This window comes from Ambystoma mexicanum, chromosome 12 (genome assembly GCF_040938575.1).
Source record: "Ambystoma mexicanum isolate Mex_15411 chromosome 12, UKY_AmexF1_1, whole genome shotgun sequence".
In the NCBI taxonomy this organism is placed as follows: Eukaryota; Metazoa; Chordata; class Amphibia; order Caudata; family Ambystomatidae; genus Ambystoma; species Ambystoma mexicanum.
In genome coordinates this window covers 988,038,784-988,060,857 of record NC_090936.1, presented here as the reverse complement: position 1 = coordinate 988,060,857, position 22,074 = coordinate 988,038,784, and the positions used below count along the sequence as shown (strand labels likewise).

At 43.6% G+C, this 22,074-nt stretch overlaps 1 protein-coding gene across 2 annotated transcripts in view; it reads right to left on the bottom strand.

Annotated features, from left to right (window-relative positions):
* Nucleotides 1-213: 213 nt before the first annotated feature.
* CIMAP1B (ciliary microtubule associated protein 1B) overlaps nucleotides 214-22,074 on the bottom strand; it is a 130,412-nt gene continuing 108,551 nt past the window's right edge. For both annotated transcript variants that reach the window (XM_069629480.1, XM_069629481.1), the window contains exons 6-7: nucleotides 6,514-6,654; nucleotides 214-2,388 (exon numbers count right to left, since the gene is read on the bottom strand). In XM_069629480.1, coding sequence (XP_069485581.1) covers nucleotides 2,251-2,388; nucleotides 6,514-6,654 — 279 coding nt within the window. In that variant the 3' untranslated portion in view covers nucleotides 214-2,250. The remainder of the gene's footprint in view (nucleotides 2,389-6,513; nucleotides 6,655-22,074) is intronic.

Below are 22,074 nucleotides of genomic sequence, written 5' to 3'. Positions count from 1 at the left end.
CCAATCTCCAGAGGAAAAAGAAATTCACTATTTGCACCCAGGGCAAACCATATGGTTCGAATAGAAATCACGCCCCTGTAGGGGGCATTGAGTCCGGTAACGTTACCGCCCATGTCCGCCCGCCGACAAGAAGGTGAAAGCCTTAATCATTAGCACAAACGAGGCACACAGCAAATGCTCAACACGATGAACATAGACATTCACAGTCAAGAGTTACAAAGGGTGAGAATTTATTCACATGGCACATAATTGATTGCATGACAGATCAACAGAGGTTACACTGCAGGTAGCCGCATGATGGACTACTAGCATGTTAATGCTTGTGTGCAAATACTAGCGAGATATCAGAGAAATAAGAAAATGGCACGTGGTCTCAAAGATTTACTGAGAGTTAATCATTTCAATTGGCACAATATACGTGGGCAATATACCATACTGTATAATACATATGGGCATGGAGCCACGGGCATTCAGGGCAACTTGGCTGGCACCCCGAGTGGTGCAATGCTATTTCAACCATTTTCTTGCATTTTGAGCTTGCATGCAGCCTACTGATGAGCACCACGCGGTCAAGCGATTGTTATGCAGAACACATACACCGACGGTAGAACAGTTGTCATTTACAGTGTGATGGCTCACTACTACTAAAGACTAAACAGTCAATTGATTCAGTGAAAAGGTAGTCAATGCAAATCTGAAGTTATTACAGCCTCTTAAGGGTTGATCTGTGCATATGTTACCTCTGATTTAGCGTGATTTGTATGAATATTGTTAGACTTTAATATTGTGCATTCGTGGTGGAAAGAGTCTGCACATGATCTAGAAGCCAGACACAAGTTACAAAAGGGACACCCATGAAACAGTGAATCAACTTCCTTTCAGACTAGCGGATATGGCCATGTGGAGCCTAGTCTGAACTTCCAGGTGCTTGTATATGCGGGCGATGAAGGGCAACATATGTGGCCACCAGGATGCCATATAGTACATTGACTTCAGGTTATTTAATCAGTTATACAAATATGAGGGCACCGTCTTTCTAAACGAGATAGATTGTTCTTCTGACTTCTTTTCCTGCACAGGTGAGAAGGACCTCTCTGACCCTATGCATGCATAAAAGTGCATACGTCTCCTTCATTGGGAACACTGACTCCGATAGATTACGTTGTATGCTTGTAGATGAGGCAGAGTGAGTAGCAAGAAACAGCTGTAAAAAGAAACTATGGAAGAGAGAGATAAACAAAGACCAAGAGACAGAGCAACCGAGAGAGAAAAGAAGAGAAAGAGTTGAAGCACGAATCTAGAAGTAAGTGAGAGATAGATTGCGATAGAGAGTTGAGAGAGAGCAAGAATCAAAGACAAATTTGAGAACAAGTGGACGTACAGGTAGGAAAGCAACACAAGGTGATGTGGGGGTTATCAGCTCTAAAGGATGCAGGTCTAGGTGAAACATTTAGAAGAGATTTGGGAAAACAACAGAAAAATGAGATTTTTTGGCAAGAAGGAACACAGACGGTCAGAGAAGAATTCATAAAGAGACCATCATCAATTAAATCATAGCTCTCAGGTGGCACTTCCTTGACTGTCTGAGACGACCCACTGTCAAAAACAAACTAGCAGCTTCCTGCAGTGAGAAGGAAAATATTCATCCAGTGTGGTGCATTCCAAAGAAAGGTTCAAGAGGAATCAGCATGATTGGGTCAGGGACTCCTCATTGCAACTTAGAAGAGTCGGGAGTTTGGGGAAATAGACCAAGAGTGTAAAAGACATGCAAGATGGCCAGGTAGACCCCAATGCTTCTGAAGGTGCATCTCCTGCAGCACAGAATGCAATGAAAAGCTCCATCCCTTCTGTACAAATTGTCTCTCCTGCAGCCAGAGCAGATTCTCTAACACTCTGTTATTGTGTGTGTTGAAACCCTTCTCCTACTGTGCGCAAACCACTCATGCAGAGTCCAGTGAACCAGATCTCATGGAGGCAGGAGGGTCTTCTGCGAGACAGGAATATTTTGAAGGGATTGTAAAACTGAGCATTAGAGACTGGGAGAAGCTCAAAGGAGTTGTAGAAACAAGCCAGGCAAAGGTCTGGGCTTCTCACCCAGCAAAGGAGCTGGGAAAAACCAAAGAAGAACAGACACATGGTGCAAATACTTGGACAAGAAGTGAGCATTTAAAATTAAAGACCCTTTTAGCTCTGTCTCCACCTGTAGCTCAATCCCACCCGCTGTTTCATTCACTCCAATGGCTGCTGCGTTTAAGGGCAGGGATCATTCACTCGTGGAAAGCGGGGTCCTTGGTCCAGCATGTCCATGTCCACGATGAGTGGGGCTGAGTACTCAGAGTGACGAATCCCAAAAGAGAAGTTCGGGGCCTGAACCCGGTTCAGATAAACCTAAAATGAAAAAAATAAAATCACATAAAAAAGTGATCAGTCGCAGTCGGGCCATGAGAATGACACCATATCCATTACTGTTTGGCACAAGAAACAAGAGATTAAAAGAGCCACATCTACCACAAGTAGTGAGATGCCCAAGACGCAGTAAGCATGAAGCCTCACCTTCCCCGTAGGATTAAGGATTTCAGGGAGTTCCCCCAGGCACGTTTTTTTTAATGCACTACCCTCCCTATATTTTCTCTTTATTGATTTTACAACAGGTAAAACCTTTTGAAGTAGGATGTAGGATACGCATTAGATCTCCAATGCAGTCTTGAGTGTCCTACATGCAACACAAGGCCACCAAAATGGCAGAATTGAGCTAAACAAGACCACCTTACCTTGTAATATACATGGTTTTTAATGTTAAAATGGGTTTTCTTCCACACAATCCATTATTTAAATTATATGTTAGATTATCTCCTTTAAACTGCTAAAGATGAAACAAATCATTTGTCTTAGCTTGGTGAAAATATTTACAATATATATAGCATTCATACATTGAAAACCAGCATGGCACTCACGTATTGGGTCTTACAATTTCCCAAATAAATAGTACTCATTCTATTGATCACAGAAGGACAATAGACTGAGAAAGCATTGACAAGATTTAAACCTGCCACTTGCAGGATAAATATTCATTTTCAGCGGTTTATATAGACCTCACCTAGTGACTTTTTCCTGTTTTAGAGGGCTTTAAGTAAAAAGGAGAGTGGTAGGAGGAGTCCGGGAAGGGGGTCGGTGTACAAACATCGAGGGCAGATGAAGTGACCTGGTAAGGTTAGGGGTAAAGATGGGGAGAGTGGATGAAGGAGACAGGTCGATGGTGGAAATACACAAGAGGAGTGCAGATTAAGGAAGGCCATACATATGGGGACAGTGAGGTCTGCACAGATCTGACCAGCAGGCTCTCCATGCACTGGGTCATCTTAGTGGACAGTGGTTCAGTGATGTCCACACTTTGATGCAATTTTTCGTGCAGTGAAGGGACTTCGGTCTCACTAAATGGAAACAAACAGGAGGGTAGGAGGGGGGGGGTAATGAGTAGTGGGTTCAGTGTGAGATCTTCAGGACTTTCTGGATTCTTAGGAAGTCTAGCAATGCCTTTCCGGAATCAGGGGGCATAACAAATCATTTGGCTATAGTCTCGGCACCTCTTGCTTGCGGTGCTCTTAAAAAGAAAATTACATTTTTTAAATAAACCTACAATTATGATGATTTACATTTACTAGCAGGACAAAAGCTTATCCTCGCGTCAGAGATCTGTATGTAACCTTCAGTCACAGGTTCAAATCTTTACAGGACTGACTCAGTCCTTTACCAGTTTGATGTTGAGGAATTGAATACCATTGGGTTGGGGAATAATATAAAGAATTATTAAAGTGCCTAGGAGCAGAAGGAATCTGTAACGAAGCTCTATGTACAACAAGACATTATTATGAGCTCACATTTTAAGATTCTTGACATGATTGCCAATTTTTCTCTTAAGAACCTGCTTTTAAGCTATATCACATGGCATCCATTTTGGCAGCTGAAAGATTGTTCCCTGTTACACAATTATTTTCTGTGTTATTTTTAGTCTTGAGGATATAATAATTTTCCAATAATCAAACTATAATTAACTGTATTTTAAGGATGGAAAAAGTCCTTCAGGCCACTATGAAGTCATTCCATTACATTCTAATTAGTTGGGAATATGTTCTCACGCGAACACTTGCCTGGCAAGTAACAAGCGTTCTGGTTTGAGGTGATGCAATTTGATTTTATTAGATTCTTCCCTTGTTTCCTAAATCTTTTTGCATTGTTGTGGGGATGATGCAAAAATGCAGCATTAACAAATAGAAAACATGGGAGCCAGAGGGACAGACATTTTCCAAAATAGAATAAGAGTGAAAAATATGCCAGAAGTTAATAGCTGCCCGCAATAGTTTTTTGTATTTTACCAATTAAAAAAGATATGTATTTTTCTGAAAAGAAAGGTTCCATTGCAAAGAAATGTCCAATCACGTGGTGTTGAATTTGGAGGGTTTATCCCGTTTCAGCCATTTGACATAGAATGGGCCTCATTACGATTTGGGCATTATTCCGGCAGTAAATCCGCCGGAATACCACCCAATGGAATTACTATTACCACCACTTGGTCCTGTGGATTTACCACCAGATTACAAGTGGTAGTGGCAGTGTTTGTCCCCATTAATTTGGATTCCATAGGACTCCATTGGGGATTTCGACAGGATAGCCAGCGTCGGAATAACAAACTACTAATTGAGCAGATTTCCAGAGGAAAGTGGGAGGATTTACCTCCAGCATGATGCTGCAGCTAAATCCCCCTCTCCAGGTCCAAACTCCTAGTATGGCGCAGTTGGAAAAGTGCAGCTGATTCGGTTACTGCCACTTTTATCCGCACTACCATACTCGTAATGAGGCCCTATACAGTACACAAGTTTACACTTTTTATTTATTTTACATTTTTAAAGTGCTCACACAGCCCACAGGCATCGAGGCGCTGTTACCGGAATTGTTTGTTTTTTGTCTTAGTTGCGTATTTATAACGCGCTTAAACAACCAGAGGTTTCTAAGCGCGGACCCGGGGATCGAACCTGTGTTGCTTCGTGTCGTCTTCCTTCCAAGGCGCGCACGTTGCCGCTGAGCTATCCTCCCGGGACAGGGAGGATAGCTATTTTTTTTTTTAGACAAAATTGTCTACTATTTTTTAGACAACGGTTATTCATGTTTGGTTTGACCCTGAGGGGGTAAACTGAGAATTTAAATTTTGGTAATCTCCTCAGATAGTCTGCTGCCTTCATAGTCATAATGAATATATGCTAGCTGCCATGTTTAACAGTGCCGTATTGCCATTGCAGTGCTGGCCCTAGGTTGTAATGTGCATCATGCCTTAAACACTTCCATAGTTCTCGCCTCTAACACGTTTCCCTTTTGGCATACACCATCGTGTTTTAGAGAGATGCCTTCTTAGAGGCGGCGGCTTTAGCAGTAGTCATTAGTAAGCAAGCCACTATACCCGAACCCTGTTGGAATCGTAGTAGTAGCTTGTGCAGCAGGAATTCTAATCAATCTTAAAATGTCTACTGCTGATTGTGCCGTCCCAAGCATGAGAACATAGCCGCTGCGTAGGACTTGTATACAGAGGCTGTGAAGTCCCCTGCAACATTGTTGCTTGACGATCTCGTGCCATGTCTGAACTGCATGTGTGCTCTCATGTATAAAAGCTCTGCGCCCAGAGGAAAGGGGTTTGCTGCGCCGAGTCTTGTTCTGTAGTTGGGGTGCTGTTGTCTTGTGTATGCAGGAATTGCAGACTGCTATTAAAGACGCCCACCAATCCACCTGGAGAGTCTGTGGCTGATCTTCTGATCTTTCACGACAATCTCAACACTGATGTTTAAATATGCTGTATGCATTTAGCGAACCTTTAATTTATTCTAAATAGCTAAACATCTAATGAAGTGGTGAGTTTTTGCGCAAATCAAAATGGCGGCCCAATTTGTCTTATTTAGTCTTTTAAATGTATTTTCAATACATCACATGACAACAGAAACACTACTCTCTCAGCCACAATTTCTTTTTAATATATGCTTTCTTTACTTACTCATCATCATATGTTTATTTCGAATATGAACAGAACATTCCATAAAAACAGTGCAAAATACAAAAATACATGTCAATTGTAACACAGTGAAATACAACATAAAACATAAAAAAGCAACTAAAACACTCCGAGCCCAGATCGCTAATAGCTTTGCATAATCTCATTTCATATAGCTCCACTTAGCATTTGCTTCTGCAGATAGTGCTGATATGAGAGCAAAGACCAGCCCACACGTCACGAGTCCGCCCAGAGCAAGTATATTAGGGCACGCCGATATTGTGCAAAACCCAATTCCTGCAATAAGGGTCGTAAGAACTAACCTCTAGCCCTCACATACGCAGGACAAAAGAATACCAGATGGGTCAAGTCTTCTGTAGGACCAATCGGCACCCCCCCCCAGTCCAGGTTGCCACCACTGCCAGTAGAGGGATAGAATTAAACCGTGCCCTAGATAAGAGTACGCTTTCTTTACTTACCTTCTCAGGAGCATAGGCACCTGGTCCTGGTTTCATGGTGTTGTCACCAGGTAGCTCGTTGCGTGCTGTCATGCTGTAGTTCGGGGGTCTGTTTTTATAAGAACTGGGATCAGTAACACGATAGGTGCCAGGACCCGGAGTCTGTAAATACAAAACCGTTTAATTTCAGAATCTGATAGAGGGGCATCTCATCTTTACCTTATGCTGAAACCATTTTTGTATCAAAAGAGCAATGTAAAATCCATATTACATGGAATTCTCAACCAAGATTAGAGGCATTGTCACCCAACATCACAAAACAGGATCACAGCTCCTCACACCCCCACATACAGAGAGTGAGGTGACTTCCAAAGAATACAACTCATAGGTGACTATGAATAAAATAGACAGGGATATTGCTGATACTAGGATCACTCTGCTTTGTGTATTAAGCTGGAAGAAGGGCTACATGTGCAAGCCCTATAACTGGGTACTATACCTCTTCTTCAATGCATGCAACTGATGCTTCCCATTTGTATTAATTTTTCACCGCCTCCGCTTTATGTCTCTAACACGTCTCTTTACAAATGCATCCCATACATATAATTCTCCAAGGATGCCTGTGCATTATGGGCTGGCATGCACACAATCCATAAGCATAGACATATTTATCCTGAGACTGTCTTCCCCTCCAAACCCCCCTCTTCTAAAAATCCTGGCTCAACTGGGCTTCCTGTCCGGTTTTGAATACAAGAGGGAAGGAAGGCCCACAGGCAACGATAAAGTGACAGGCTATGGCTTTGGGAAAGAGATGCAAGATGGCCCTCGGACCCAATGGGGTATTTCATGTACAGCCCTTCTAATTCACATCCAAATCCTGAGGCTGTAGGAATGAGCAGAGATGGTTCATGGTTACAAACACTTCAAAGTTAGGATGTGTTATGAAAAATGTCACATAAAAAGATCTGTGGTCATTCGTATGTATCCAAAATGCATTTTGATTTTATTCAAATCAGCCAAGAACCAGCGTTGGTGCTATTTGTCCCCTACCCATTTTTCTTATGGGTATATAGTACAACAGGAGCGTACCAGACTGTCCATCTTGGAATTATGAACTATCAGAAAATAATTATTATGGTTATTCAGACTTTAGCAAAGAAATCACCTGACAGTGAGACTCTTGCCCACAAAGAGAGAGAGAGAGCTAGAAAGTGAAATGAGAGCATGTGTGCTAAAGAGGTGTATGATGTGGCAGGTACCACTATTTTATTTTAACAACCTAAGCAGAAGTGCAAGGGAAATCACCCCTAGGCAGGGGCTCCATACAATTGTTATTGAGACTAATTAAGGTTGAACAGGTTAGTTAACTTCATAACCTGACACATATCATATCTATGACATTCAAAACTTATTTAGTGAGATTGTGACTAACATCAAATTCTAAACTAAGTCCAAAATGCAAGTTGCCAAAGATAACAACAAGGACATTTTCCAGGAAACTAATAATGAAAACTGCCCCGTTGCTAAAAATAACAGAAAGTAAAATATTCAAGAAAGCTGTCAACAAAATGGCCATGAGGTCTTCCACGCTGAACAGGAAACAAGCGCAGTTACAAGGCAGAGGAAACTTTTGCCTAATGGGTCTGCTAATGGACCACCTCTAACCTACATATACTACTGCCCATGGGAACCAGCCCCTTTTCTCAAAGACTTACCTTTACATTGGCTACATTGCCCACAATCAATCAAATCTCACGAGGACTTCTAAATACATCATTTGTATTATTTAATGACAGCATTAATGTGTTGCTTGCCTTGATAAAGCCTAGAAGGGTGAAACTCTTGGCCATGTAGTTGGCAGTTTTCTTGGATATTTTCCTTTCTGTTATTTTTGGCAACTTGCATTTTGGACTTAGTTTATAATTTGATGTTAGTCACTGTAAGGAACTCATGGTGGCAACAGTAAAGCCAGACGCACATGATTACAGTTCAAGGGTGTTTATTAAACTGCATAGGTAGGTTGAGAAAATACCTGATCTAAACCTAAATCTAAGATGGGAGCAAGCTATGACCATCAAATAATAATAAGGCAGTCCTAGGCGCGTATTGTCAAATAAAAGGGCCTATTCTAAGAAAAACCTATTGCCAATCCTTACGCTAAATACAAAAAAGTGTGGAATAGTGTTCACAAGAAAGAAGAAGTGTTCACAAATAATAAGTCAGAATGCGGTAGCCATGTTTTGAGCACGGGACAAGACGGGACTCCGCGGCAAAGCAGTGCACACTCAAGCTTTCCCATCACAAGACTACAATTTCGCTCTCAAGTATCAAGACATTCAGTGGTTAAGTCTCTTTTCTAGAAAAAGTCTCTTGCCTCTGAGGGCCTGATATGTTAAAAAATAATAAACCAAAATGTTCCTTTCTGTATGTATATTGGGTGATGGCTTTTCACCCCCGGATCTCCCTCTTCCGGGCTCAGATCCACAAACATTCCTAGCGATATCAGGACATTCAGTGATTACGTTTCTTGCTTTCTTGGGCCTAATATGTTGTAAATTATAATCAAAAAGTTCCCTTTTGATTGCTGTTAAGCAGAAACCTGTGCAGTTCCCTTAGGGAGCACTGCAAAAGATTTAAGACTACAGGTGTTTGGCAGTAAACCCACTTGGTAGCAGTCTGTACCACTAGATTCACTTGGTAGCTGTGGCTGAGCAGTCAGACTTCCCTCAAGAAGAGTTAGGCTGTATGCAGAGCATACAAAATAGGTACAGAAATACAGTAGCACAAGCAAACACTGACCAGAGCTTGGGTGTAAAAGTATATAATTATTTATTTAATACACACGTATAAAACACACTAGCACTAAATTGGTAAGATAAGTTCAAAACACAATTACTATTTTCATATGTACATCCCTGATTACTTGTTGGACAAGTCTTAGTTAACACCACTTATTTCCAGACAGAGTGAGCGCTTAACGTTCGATGGCACTCCAACAAGTTAAATAAAAAGGGAGGGAAAAGCAGAATTATGGAAGCATACACACTAAACACTTTTTAAAGAACCACAGCAAGTTAGGAAGGCACGGTCTACTGGTGAGCGAGGAAGTTTAGGTGCCAGGCCCACTTTCAAGTGAGTCAGGCGGAAGGTGCCCAAGATCAGACAGTTACACAGAGTCTTCGAAGTTTGCAGAGGTAGTTCGAAAAAGGTTTAGTTCAGAAAAGTTAGCTAAGGTGTCCCAGGCTAACCCAGGTTCGAGAGATGAGGATTTAATACACCCCGATCAATCGGTTGCAAGGGAAGCCAGGCGGAACACAGTACCTTAAATGGAGAGGATCCTCCAGCGGGGGCAGTTGTTCCTTGCAGCGGGTGCAAGTCACAGCGTCGCCCAGAGGAAGAGAAGATCTCGTGGTGGAGGAAAGATGAAGGTCGTTGCACTGCCAGGGAATAAACCAGCCGCGGAGTTCTCCGGTACAAAGGTACTACCCTTTTGGTTCGCGGTAGTGGCGAAAACATGGTATCCCGGTTGCCGGGGTGCTTGGCACAGGCAAGGCGGCCAAGAGATGCTCCAGGGAGGCGAAAAGAAGGTAGACTGGTTATCCCCACCAGTCGAAGGAAGAAGACTCTCCGGGCTGGAGATCTCCTCTGTTGTTGGGAGAAGTGGTGAGACGGTACAGCAGGGTTCCACCAGTGGTGTCGTCGTTGCAGGCTGGCTCAGCTTCTCCCTCCTCGGATTCTTAGGTCCTGTGGCGACTTCTGAAGTTCCAGTCCCCAAAGCCCTGCTTTTATGCAGCACACCCCCATTCACTCAGCCTAGCTGTCAATCAAACATGCTAAGTGGTGAGCTGGCCGGCTCACCACTTGGGCCAATCACACAAGAGTGCGACTTGAGTTACCAAGGTAATGCAGTCCAGGGTGCCTAAACCCCCTCCAACACCCCCTGTGGTACCCAGACAGAGTGGCACCACTTTTGGAGGATTCTGTGGAGAAGCCCGCCAAAAAGTGGAACAAAGGACTCGACTTGGGTTGGAGTCACAGAAGAGAACACAAACGCCATTTTAGAATCGAGTTCTGGCAAAAAAATACCAACCGGCGAATTAATATTAAATAAATAAACCGGCGGTATGTTCGAGGCTATAAGAATTAAATAATTAAAGTTGGTAGCCTCGAACAATGGGAAAATCCCATAGAGATATATTTGCGGTCGAATACAAAAAGTAGTATCCACTGCCACCAGCCAAAACTCGATCAGGGGGGACGGAGACGTGCCCCCTCGTACAACAGACCCCGGGGCAATCGAATTGCCCCGACCAGTACATCCACAATATGATGGTTTGTACTGGTTTCTGTTCATAATTTGGGACTAGCAAAGCCAATGGTGACTTTACATGCCCTGGGAGACAGTAGTCAGTCCCAGGGTATGGAGTCTTTGTTGGGGGGTCGCTACGACACCCCTGGGTTACGGCACGGAGGGTGCTGTGTAACCCACATAAAAAAAAAACATATGAGACCCTATAGAGTAAAAGACCCCATAGCCCATAAAACACATGGAAAGTTAAAGGAACACCTCAAATCATGTCTAAGAGTGGGAGCAAAAGAATCTCACTCTTAGCAGGAGAGAAAAAAATAAACCCAAAAATCCAGCAAAGCTGCTGGGGGACTCACTAGGTTTGGGAAATTAGCCTTACAGAAAATTCTCCCTAACAATTGCATTTTGAGTGAGGATTCTTCACCCTCTATATCCCCCTCTTCAGGGCTCAGACCCCTCTTGAATGTCAGCCTCCCTCCATGGGGTTCACTATGGCTTCTATTCAGAAGGACTCATCTGCTGTATTCATGTGTCGCTGGGTGATGCCTTTTCACCCCTGGATCCCCCTTTTCCGGGCTCAGACCCTTCTCAATGTTTGGTTTCCCTCTGTCGGGTTTAGCCATTTCTTCTACAATTTCGTCTGTTGCATTCACAAGTCTTAATGTCTTTTTAAACAATCCACTGTGGACATCCCTCGGTTGGGTTCCCCCTTGTCAACAAATGGTTCATTGGGGCATCATACTTCACCCCCTTCTGTCGACATCCCTTGTCAGGTTCACTCTTGCCAACCACACAGTTCCTTCTCCTTTTTCACTATGCAGGATTAATCGCACTTAGATTTCCAATTACGTGTCGTCAAACACTTTCGACTGTACAGGGGATTTATCTAGACCGCTTTATGACCACTTTGACCATTTCCCGATGTCTTTCCTAAGGCCTTGTGTCTCCCGAGTAAGCACCAACGTGGTGCCGGACACCTCTGAAGCTGGTCTCCCCGTAAAATGATAACAGTTCTTTGAACTTTCCTTACTTTATCATTTGCCACTTTCGTTCAATACAGTTCAGTTTCTCCCCTCAACTCACTGGCTGTGATGAACCGCTTAGCTTTTCTTGCTTCTGGAATCAAGGACAGTACCACGGTAGCAACGTCTCTCCCTGTCCTGCTCATCAGTGTAGGAGGGCTTCATGTACCATTGATATCTGCTGCAATACATGCTAGCTATTGTTCGTGATCCTACGTTTCCTTCCACAGGTTTTTTGCGGGTCTGGGTCGCAAAGGGCAAGGTCGCTTCTCTCCTCGTAACCCCTTCGGTTCTCGCCGCCTTTCTCCTCCTCTTGAACTGCCATGCTTGGATAGCTCTCTCGTTGTTCAGTCTGCCTTGCTCGTAGTGTGCTCTCATGCTCCACCTTTTATCCCCGTGGGGAAGTGAAACGGCCGTCAGGTGTGTGTGATTCTGGTCAATTGCCTGACTTTGCCGGACTCTGGTGTTGGGACATGTCAGGTAACCAGTTCTGGTGTTAGTCCATTTTCTTTTGTGGGGTGCGAAAGTGTTTGTGTTGGAAAAGGGGCAGGGGTAGAGTTTCTGAGTATCCTACGTGGTAGGATGGGGAAAAGGTGTTATAAGAACTAAATACAGCAACTCACCCTTCAGTGTCCCACTTCCACTCCCCAAGGACCCCCCCCATTCAAGTGATCCCTAGGTGATCCTCCCGCACTGGTCCACCCCCAGGAACTGTATCCAATAGCGATGGCGGTGTCCTGGCCACCTGGATGACAGATCCCCAGGGACTAGCAAGTGAGGCACCTCTAGGTTTCTCACATCACTTACTAACAATCTGACTAAACAAGTATTGAATATCACAGATATGATCTGTGTCATGTTATGAAGCGTATAAACATGTTACACCTTAATTGAGTCTCAATAACAAGTGTATGGAGTACCTGCCTAGAGGTCATTTCCCTTACACTTCCGCTTGGGTTATTCTAGCTTTTGGTTGTACGCTACTCAGGCTGCAGTCTGCAGCTCCCTTTTCAGTTCTAATCCCCTCACACAGGCGTAGTTTATTTTAATATTCTCTAATGTTGTAACGCTTTATGTTTCCTCAAGGACAAAAGGTCTGGAAATGGCCAAAAACCTTTGCACCTCTCAGTCTGCATACCTTTGTTTTTCTCTTCTACAAATCAGTTAGTCACTCTCACCCTTTGAATGCTTCAACATGCATCTCCCACAATTCATTTTGACATTTCTATTTAATTTCTAAAATCGAGCTTTCCTTTAACGCTTTCTGCCACCCAAACACTTCCCCCCGGGAGCAAATCCGCCTATCACAAATCCCTATGGATTCCACTTTGCCCATTGGAAGGAAATATGCTGTCATACACATTTATTTCAATGCCCGGCCTTAGCTGTTTCAGCCAACCTAATGGCAGAAACATTCATGTTTTTCTGCCTCTCCGGTTGGCCAAAACATTTTGGAAATTCAGATTGAGCGGACTATGGGATCAAACACAAGGTTCTGCATTCCATCAAGTGTTCTGCCTGTAGGTGGAATGGGTGGAAGCGAAGCAGAATGCCCCCATTTCCAACCTATATGCTCTGAGGATAAGATCAAGAGGATCTTTTCTGTTAACAATTGGGAGAATAAGGTCAGTTAGTGATTTTCTCCAAGAAGGCTTTCCTGCCCCGGTTTACCTGCCCTGTTGTGCCACAACAATGGATGACTCGGCTTGCCTAGGCATGGCCTTCTATACCTGCCTTCTATACCTGATTGAATAAGGAGTATGATGGTGCTGGGACCTCTGTACATGGAATATTCGCAGTGTATATTTCTGCCCAAAATGGTGGGCAAGGTTTCTGTAATGTGCCATATATAGCAGATTTCAAAGTCATGTTTAGGTGACAAGAGGCCACAGACTGGGCAAATCTTGGATGGCCTGGGCAACTGGGATAGATGGTCAGAGCACAGTTAAAGGCTGCACGCTCTGATGTAGCTGAATGGCTGCGCTGGTGGAAGCACTGGGAGTTCCCTCTCGGTCATCCGTTGGGTGGTTGTTGTCATTGGTGAAGTCCCCAAGGCAAAGGAGAATATAGGAAGGTGGGCTTGGAAGGACTGATAACATGGCACCATGTTATTTCCCCCTTCTGAGCTCAATGTTCAGGGCACAGCACAGTGGTGGTTGGGAGCTATCCCATGCCTGTTATTTTTGATGCAGTCTGTGCATTATGCTGGGCTTTGGGGACGGATGGCCTCAGGATTACCTTGTAGGTGCTGTGAGACAGGCATGTTATAAAGAGAGACACAGGGGGCCTCATTACGGGTCCGGAGATAACTGTGCCGGTGCTACCGACGGGTTTCTGCCAGACCTGTAAATATTTACTGGCACCACACTTCCCGGTGCCAGCGGGTGATTACAACCCTGGCGGCCCGGAAAGTCAGGCGCCGGCAAAATGTAAGTCCGCATTCCCATAGAGTCCCCAGGGACTCTATGGGAGTGGGAACACGCAAGCACCTGCACTGTTTCTAACGGGGCCAGTGCTTCTGTGACCGGTCTGCCCGCTGTGGCCGCTGTGCGCCGGAGGGTCAGACCTGTCGGACACAGCAGCTCTGGTAGGCTGACCTGTAATATGCCGGTCTGGAAACAACAGTGTCGTTAAGCTTACTGGCACCCTTGTTTACGGACAGGCAGGGTCATAATGAGGCACAAAGACTCAAAGATAATTGTTTCAAAACCTTTATTTTTACTAAAGTGCTTGGGTTGGTGTAATGCCTAACTGGCCCTAACACTAAAGGGACGATTCCCTTAACTGATGTTTCTAAGGGCCGTCGAAGTCTGGAATTCAACAATATAAAATCTGTCTGTCTAAACCTATGCTTGCCCTCGCTCTTTAAAAAAAATGTGTTACCAAGTCTTATTAAAGTAAAAGATAGTTGTTACACTAAAATAGGAAAACCAGGATTGGTTTCCAGTGGTCTTGTCAGCAGTTATATGTTGGTCAGCTTCAAAAGATCGAGCTTACTCAAAAAGAGCAGTTCATAGGATCTTCATAGTTCAATCAGTGTCAATGTTCTTAGAGCCTTGTAGTTCCCTTCCCCAAGCTTTAATTCCTAATTAATGGATCCCATGAAGGTGTCCAGGACTTTCTCCTCCTCTTCTATTGCCTTATTAGGATACTGCGTATCGCCTGGAGTATTCCCACAAAGGCAACCCCGGATTCCCCTATCAAGGTGATTCTCCCTCGCTCGTCCACCCCCATGGTTGGGATCCAAGAGCAATGGCCCTCCTGTGACCACCTGAATAGAGGAGTCTCTGTGTCTACATGTAAGAATACCCCTATGTGTCTCACATACCCTTCCCCTAGAGGAAAAGCCTTCCACACAATTTAAAAGTTATGGTTTAAGGTCCCCTTTCGAAATGTATTGCCTCTTCTCCAGATGTTTTCTCTTTTCCTTAGTTCAAATGCGTTTCTGAAGTGGGATTTCTTACGGTCCTTTTCTCTCTCAACTGGTGTTTCACTGGAGTGGACATAAAATATGTCAGCACATGACAGCTCAGCCTTACTTGCCATACCTGGTCTCTCCTCAGTGGGATTTTCTGTCAAGGTGGTGGTGAGATAGATTTTATTAAGGGGGAAATATAGTGCCACATGACCAACTTTCCTACAGGAGTAACAAGGTTTTAGCTCAAGACTGAAGAGTGTTGTTTCACCCTCATTTGATGGACAAGACTTTAAGACATGGGCCCTTGTTACACATGATACCCGGGAATCTACTTGGATATGGAGGATGTTTACAGTTTCCACTGGGGACCCATGTATAGATGAAGTTCTATCTGATGTATCTGGTAAAGAATTTATAAAGAGAGGACACGCAATCTCTCCACAGTTGGCTTTCACAGATTGATGATGTGAAGTAGATTAAATTTCCCCTTCAGAGTCAGAGTCTTATGGAAAGTCAACAATATATTAATCTTTTCCCACTCCCATATCAGGCTTATTAATAAGTCTCCCTAGGTCTGGGAATTTATTAAGGTGTGTGTTTAAGGTGGAAATATTCTCCCCCTCCTGATTCTCCAGAAAGTATTTTAAAGAGGGTTCCCGCTCTCCCAGAGAAGGGTCTGACAGATTGATAATAAGGGGTAAGGACCTTAAAGTTGGGGTCTCTGGTTTTTGGAGGCTCTCCTTCCTCCTCTTTCTGTGCCTCTATAAGTTCCTCTTCTAGGTTCCTGGGACAGGACTGCATGACATGATCCCAATCCCTGCAAAATAGGCAACGTCTGTATCTGTGGAAGCAGTAAAAAATATAGAGAGTGATCTTTTCCTTTCCTGCTTTCTTAGAGAATCAGATGTTAGTTTGTCTTGCAGAATCCCTTGATCTATCTGAGTTATTACAGAGAGTGGTTCTAGTGAGAGAGTCGTTAACTCAGGTGGTACTGTATTTGAGTCCCCTACAAGAGGTTGTTCTAGGATTGCTATCTCGGTCTTTTCCATTAGGTGGTGAGAAAAGTTTTCCAGGGCTTTGTCCTCTCCAGTGGATGGCTCCTGTGGTGTCTCATATTCTAGCCTTCCCAATTGTTCGCTCTTATTGGCCCTCATGCTGTTTGGGGTTGGCCCACTACTCTCACACCTGACTAGATCTTCCATTTTGGGTGTCTCATTGCAAGATATTTCTGTGGAAGATGATTCCTGTTCTTTAAGCTCACGAGGGCGGTAGTCTGGAGGGAATCTTAACTCTTTCCCTGAGGGATCTGTCATGGGTACCCTTTTTATAGGGGAGATTGCCTCTGGTTCTATGGAAAGCAATGGTAAATATGTATCTCTTCTTTTCTTACTGGGATTGAATAGTGGTATCTCATTGGAAGAGATGGAAGATTGTGGTAAAGTAGGACAGATGGTTTTCCCTCCTAGGTTTCATGGCCTGAAAATACAGACTGGGTTGGGTTTCAAAAAATGACATTTCTTGTCAACGTGGTGTCACAATTTGACTCAGTATTTTTTGTATGAAAAAATGTTTCGGGGTCCCCTGGTCCATTGGGTTGTTTATCAAGGCTTTCATAACTTCCCCTCCTGATATCATAGGAGAAAAGGGAAGTCCCTAAATTCTCATACGCATGGTTCCCTAGCATCACACCCCTATTGATCTTTCTGGGAGAGGGAGAGAAATTCAAACAGATACATTTTATGTTATCTCCACAGGCCAACAGGGGTAACATCTCAAAATGTCTTTTCCTACAGGGTATGACGTATATGTGCCTGTCAACAGGAATGCTGACTTTTAAGTCTACAGAGACGATCCGCTTTGTCTCTTTCTGGCACCATATAATCCTGCGGATAAAACAGATGGTAGATGTTTTCCTCCACAACTGTTCTGACAGTGGGAAAGGCCTGTTGGATCAGAAGATGAAAGGTGACTCCAGGGTTTTATCATGTTCTTGTTTGTGGAATAACAACCTACTGGTAGAGAGAAAGACACTAGCTATTTCCTCTTTGCCTAGGTCTGTCAGGGGGCCTGGTTTTAGGAGATGTTGTTCTCTTATCTGGTGGGACACCCATCTTTTATCAGTTGAGACGCATCCCACTCCTGCACCGTATGTGAGACAGACATGGTATCAAGAGAGACACAGACTCAAAGATAATAATTTCAAAATCTTTATTTTACTAAAGTTCTTGGGTTGGTGTAATACCTAACTGGCCATTACACCAAAGGGATGGTTCCCTTAACGGATGTTTCTAAGGGCCGTCGAAGTCTGGAAGTCCAAAATAAAAATCTGTCCGTGTCTAAACCTATGTTTGCCCTCACTCTTAAACAAAAATGTGTCAGGAAGTCTTATTAAAGAAAAAAGTAGTGGTTCAACAAAAATAGGAAAACCAGGATTGGTTTTCGGTGGTCTTGTCGCCAGTTGTAGTTTGGTCAGCTTCAAAAAATCAAGCTTACTCAAAAAGGACTGTTCATAGGATCTTCATAGTTCAATCAGTGTCAATGTTCTTAGTGCCTTGGAGTTCCCTTGCCCAAGCTTTAATTCCTTCAGTAACTCAAAACAATTAAGGTTCCACTTTTGATAGGCCTCTTAGGGTTCCTTTCCCCAAGCTTAGGCCAATTCCAAGTCAAATACACGTTTAGCTTTTATCTTGTAAAGAGTCTGCAAATGGAACCACTACATCCTATCAGGATGTACTCCATACATACCCATGACAATATATAGCACACCTAGAACTGACCAGCCTGCTGGTTCTCGAAAAGCAGAAGTCACAACTACACACTCTACTGCTACCCATCATGTCTGTTGCATGAACAAAGGAGGCATCATCCGTGCTGTAGAAAGGTCATCCATGCTTTAGCATGCAGTCTTTGATAGTCTTGTCACTGAATGCCGCCACAAGTATTTCGACAAGCGAACAGGCAGTTTGCAATGGTGACTCGAGGGTCCTCTATGGTGGTATGAAGTCTGTTTTTAAGAACTGCCATAATGAAAAAGGGTGAAGGGTACCCCTGAAAGCTCATAGGAACTATCTAGGGTCCCCATTAGGAATACTAGAAGACATCCAGGCACTATAAGGCAGAGGGCCTCCAGAGACTTCACCTAGCAAGCTGAAGGATGGGGCTCCTCTCTTAACCCTATGGAAGGAAATAAAAGGCAACAGCTCAAACCTTTAATGATTCCTGAATGTAACTCATGTCTAGCGATGGAAGCTTGACGATCAGCAATCTCAAAGGACAAAAAAAAGAAAAGGGCCCAAAGACATAACCCTCTGGTAGGTGTCCAGGTAAGTGTGTGACTTGACCTCAGAATTTTCTCTGCCATGAAGTCAGAGCAGAGTTTGACATTTGGAAATCTATATGGTGGCTGACTGGATGAACGGGGAGAGGTAATAAATAACAATGTTCTTTTTCTAAATCTTGTAACCCCCTGCTCCAGCTTCACCCCAGGGCAAAACAAAAGTAATTTCTAACTGATGGGAGTTAGTGAAGGGGGGATACAACATTTACTCTGCTTACCCCAATCTCCTCACGCCCATGGCTCTTACTGTGTCATAGAGCAATGCTCAGCTGAGAGGAATGTAGTGGATAAGCTTAGTGATGTAGGAGCACAAGTGCATGATGGCAGGCACATTTCTTTTTAGCTGTTGAGGGAGAGAAGGGCAGATACATGAGGGGTGTAAGTAAGGGTGCAGGGGGACCAGGTATTTTTTTCTTTCTTTGGTGGAGTGGAAAGACACATCAGTGTGAGGGAGAGTATCAGAAGGCTTGATATTTGTGGGTGTTATGAGGGTTTGGCTAGAGGGAACATGTGATGAAGATTTGAAGGGTGGCAGGATACTGAGAATTCCCCCATGTTTTCTATACGGTCTTTATGCCTCTCCTTTCCACCCTCTGCGCTGCTGGTCTATGGAGATAGCTTAAGAGGTGGGAGGGAGTTAGGGGGCTACAAACATTACACAATTCTAGCTGGGCAGCTATCAATAATGTGGTTTATTCCTCCGGAGGGTTATGCTAGAGAGAAATCAAGTGTTGCTTTTTAGGGGGGTGCCCTTTTGGTGATTTGTGAGTTCCTTAAAAAGCATAGGTTTTGTTGTTTATGGTGCCACTCTGAAACTCTCGGTAGAATACATGCCTATTGTTATTTATCCATCTACAACTTTATGTATTGATTTTTGTACATTGCAACACCATCTTGCAGCAGCCTCAGAGTTCTACTTAGGAGAGATAAGCAGTGACTCAAGAGACTGTTAAACAGCTGCTATGTAAAACAAGGTCCTTCAGTGAATTGACAATCTATGCATAGGGCTTTGATGATAAACAACTGGTGTGTAAGGTAAGGCCCTCAAAGAGTTATCCGTTCCTGCACGCATCTACGATGGTGAAGTTGAAGTATGGTGGGGCCACAGTGTAGTTAAGATACCCAGGGAATGGAAGCCAGAAGCCGGTGCTAGGTGTCTAGCCAGACACAGGGGCATTGAAGCACCCGGGCCAACTTATAGGTATGACTCCAATCCATATGTAAATTGAAACAAGTAAGTCTTCAGACCTCTCTATATTTTGAACAGGTTCTCCAGCTTTAGAGGTGGAGAGAGGTCATTAAAAAGAGGGTGGTTTGGGATTCTGGAATGTCGGGCAACAGAGCAGCAGCCTGAGCCAGCAATTCCTATCACCCTCGTCTAAAGATACTTTTAAGGAAAACGAATGCTAAAAAAAGATTGATACAGCAGATAATCCAATCCCTAAGAAGCCCAAACAAACTTCTGCTGAAATGGGGGAAGTGCCAGGAACACAAGACAGCTATAGATTACTGCTGAAGGTGGCCCAGGACGTCGGTGATGTAAAATCTACCTCATCTGATCTTTCTCAAAAAGTCAACCATCTGGAAGGTCGGATGACTAAAACTGAGAATGAAACTGGAGGTCTGAGTACCGAAATAGCCAGCAGGTTCAGAGAGTACAATGATTTAAAGGCTGAACTGTCAAGAATGAAGGAAAAAGCCATGGATTTGGATCTAAAATTCTGCTGCAGGAACCTGTGTTTGATGGGGCTTGACGGCCATAAGGTCAGTAGCTCTGGTATTGTGGCTCAAATTGCCAAAGTGATTAAAGAGCTATGTGGTGCATTATTACTGGCCCGTTCTGATGTGGACATTACATACAGAGTAGGGAAACAGGCTTTGGCAAATCCCGATAAATTCTTCTGGTTCTTAATAAAGTTCATACTAAAGAACGGATTTTAAAAGCTGTAAGAGAAAATGGCCATGTGCTGTATGATGGCAAGCCTTTTTCAATCTACCCTGATTATCCTAAAGAAGTGATGGAGCAGAGGTTCATCTACATAGAAGCTAAAACACTAGCCAAGGGAAAATATGTCAAAGCTGTCTTGACTGAATCTGCAATATTTAGAGTGTTTTTGCCAGAGGGTGTGAAAGCCACTGGAGATGCTTCTGAGGCTGTACTCTGGCTGGAAAACCTGCAGACACATACTTTGTGGTCTGGGGATATCAAAGATTTAGAGGGGGCCCTAGACATCTAATTGCTCACTTGCTCAGCAATGCATCTTCTTTCAGTTTTTGGTGGCGTACCCACAGTTAATGGCTTGCTTGCGGAATCGCCACATGAAATGAATGCTGAATTGCGGTCTGCTCGAGAATGCCCGAGGCGGCCCCTTCCTCAAGTGAGGGCTGTGCAACGGTCTTTACATCTTCTCCCCTGGATGGCTGTCCCATGGTCTGCTCCTGCCAACCTGGATTTGGTTGCCACGGCTGGTTGTTGGCAAGGGGTGGGCTAGGGGTCTGGCTTTCGACACGGTATTTGGGCCCACTTTGAAGTTTTCGTTATGGTGTGCCCCATCTGAATTGTAGGAAAGGACTCTTCGACGCGGTGTGCGTGACGTGGACATTTGCCGGAAGAGTTACTCTCTATGAGGCCTATTCATACCTGACAAAGATGTAGATACATGCTGGTACAAGGTCAGGATTTTCACTGCACAATGTGTTTTTTTGTATGTACTTTGATGACTGTCGGAATTAAAGGCAATTTCATGGATTCAAATCAACCCTTCGGTTTACGAATTTATGCTTGATAGTCGTTGATGTATTTTGATCATTTAATTCAAAGGGGTTATTTTTATTGGCCAATGTAGATCACCTAAATATAATAATAATATAATAATAACCAATGTATAATGTTTGGATAATGAGGTTACTTTGCAATTGTTAACTTGTATGTAGGAGATTCTCCTGTGCATGCCAGCTCAATGTGCAGATGTGTAAAATGGGACGAATGGATGGGTCTTGTGTTGAAGTTCTGTTATAAGTGGTGGGGAGGAGGTTTCTTTGGATGTATGAAAGTGATGTGTAGGTTGGGAATGTTAATGGGGATTACTATATTGTGTTATTTATTTTAATTTGCCTTTATTAGATTTTCTTTGCTTACGTTTCAGTTTCTAAATATAATGGAGGCTGGTCTCAGGGGTTGTACATTGTCCATATTGTTGGACTACATGTGGCCTCTGTTTGGGGTTGGCATTGTATTAGGGGGGTTTGGGGTTTTCCTTCTCCTCAGTCTTTATTTTGTCTTGCCCTATGTATTCCCTGGTTTTTATCTTTGTTTGAATTACAGTGTGGTTTACATTATGTTTGACATTGTGTGCAAAGCAAAACAGGATATTCGCATCATCTCATGGAAAGTGAATGGTTTTAACAACCGTGTTAAAAGGAAAAAAATCTTTAGCTATCTAAACAACCTGAGCGCAGATATTGCTCTACTACAAGATATCCATCTCACAGAGTT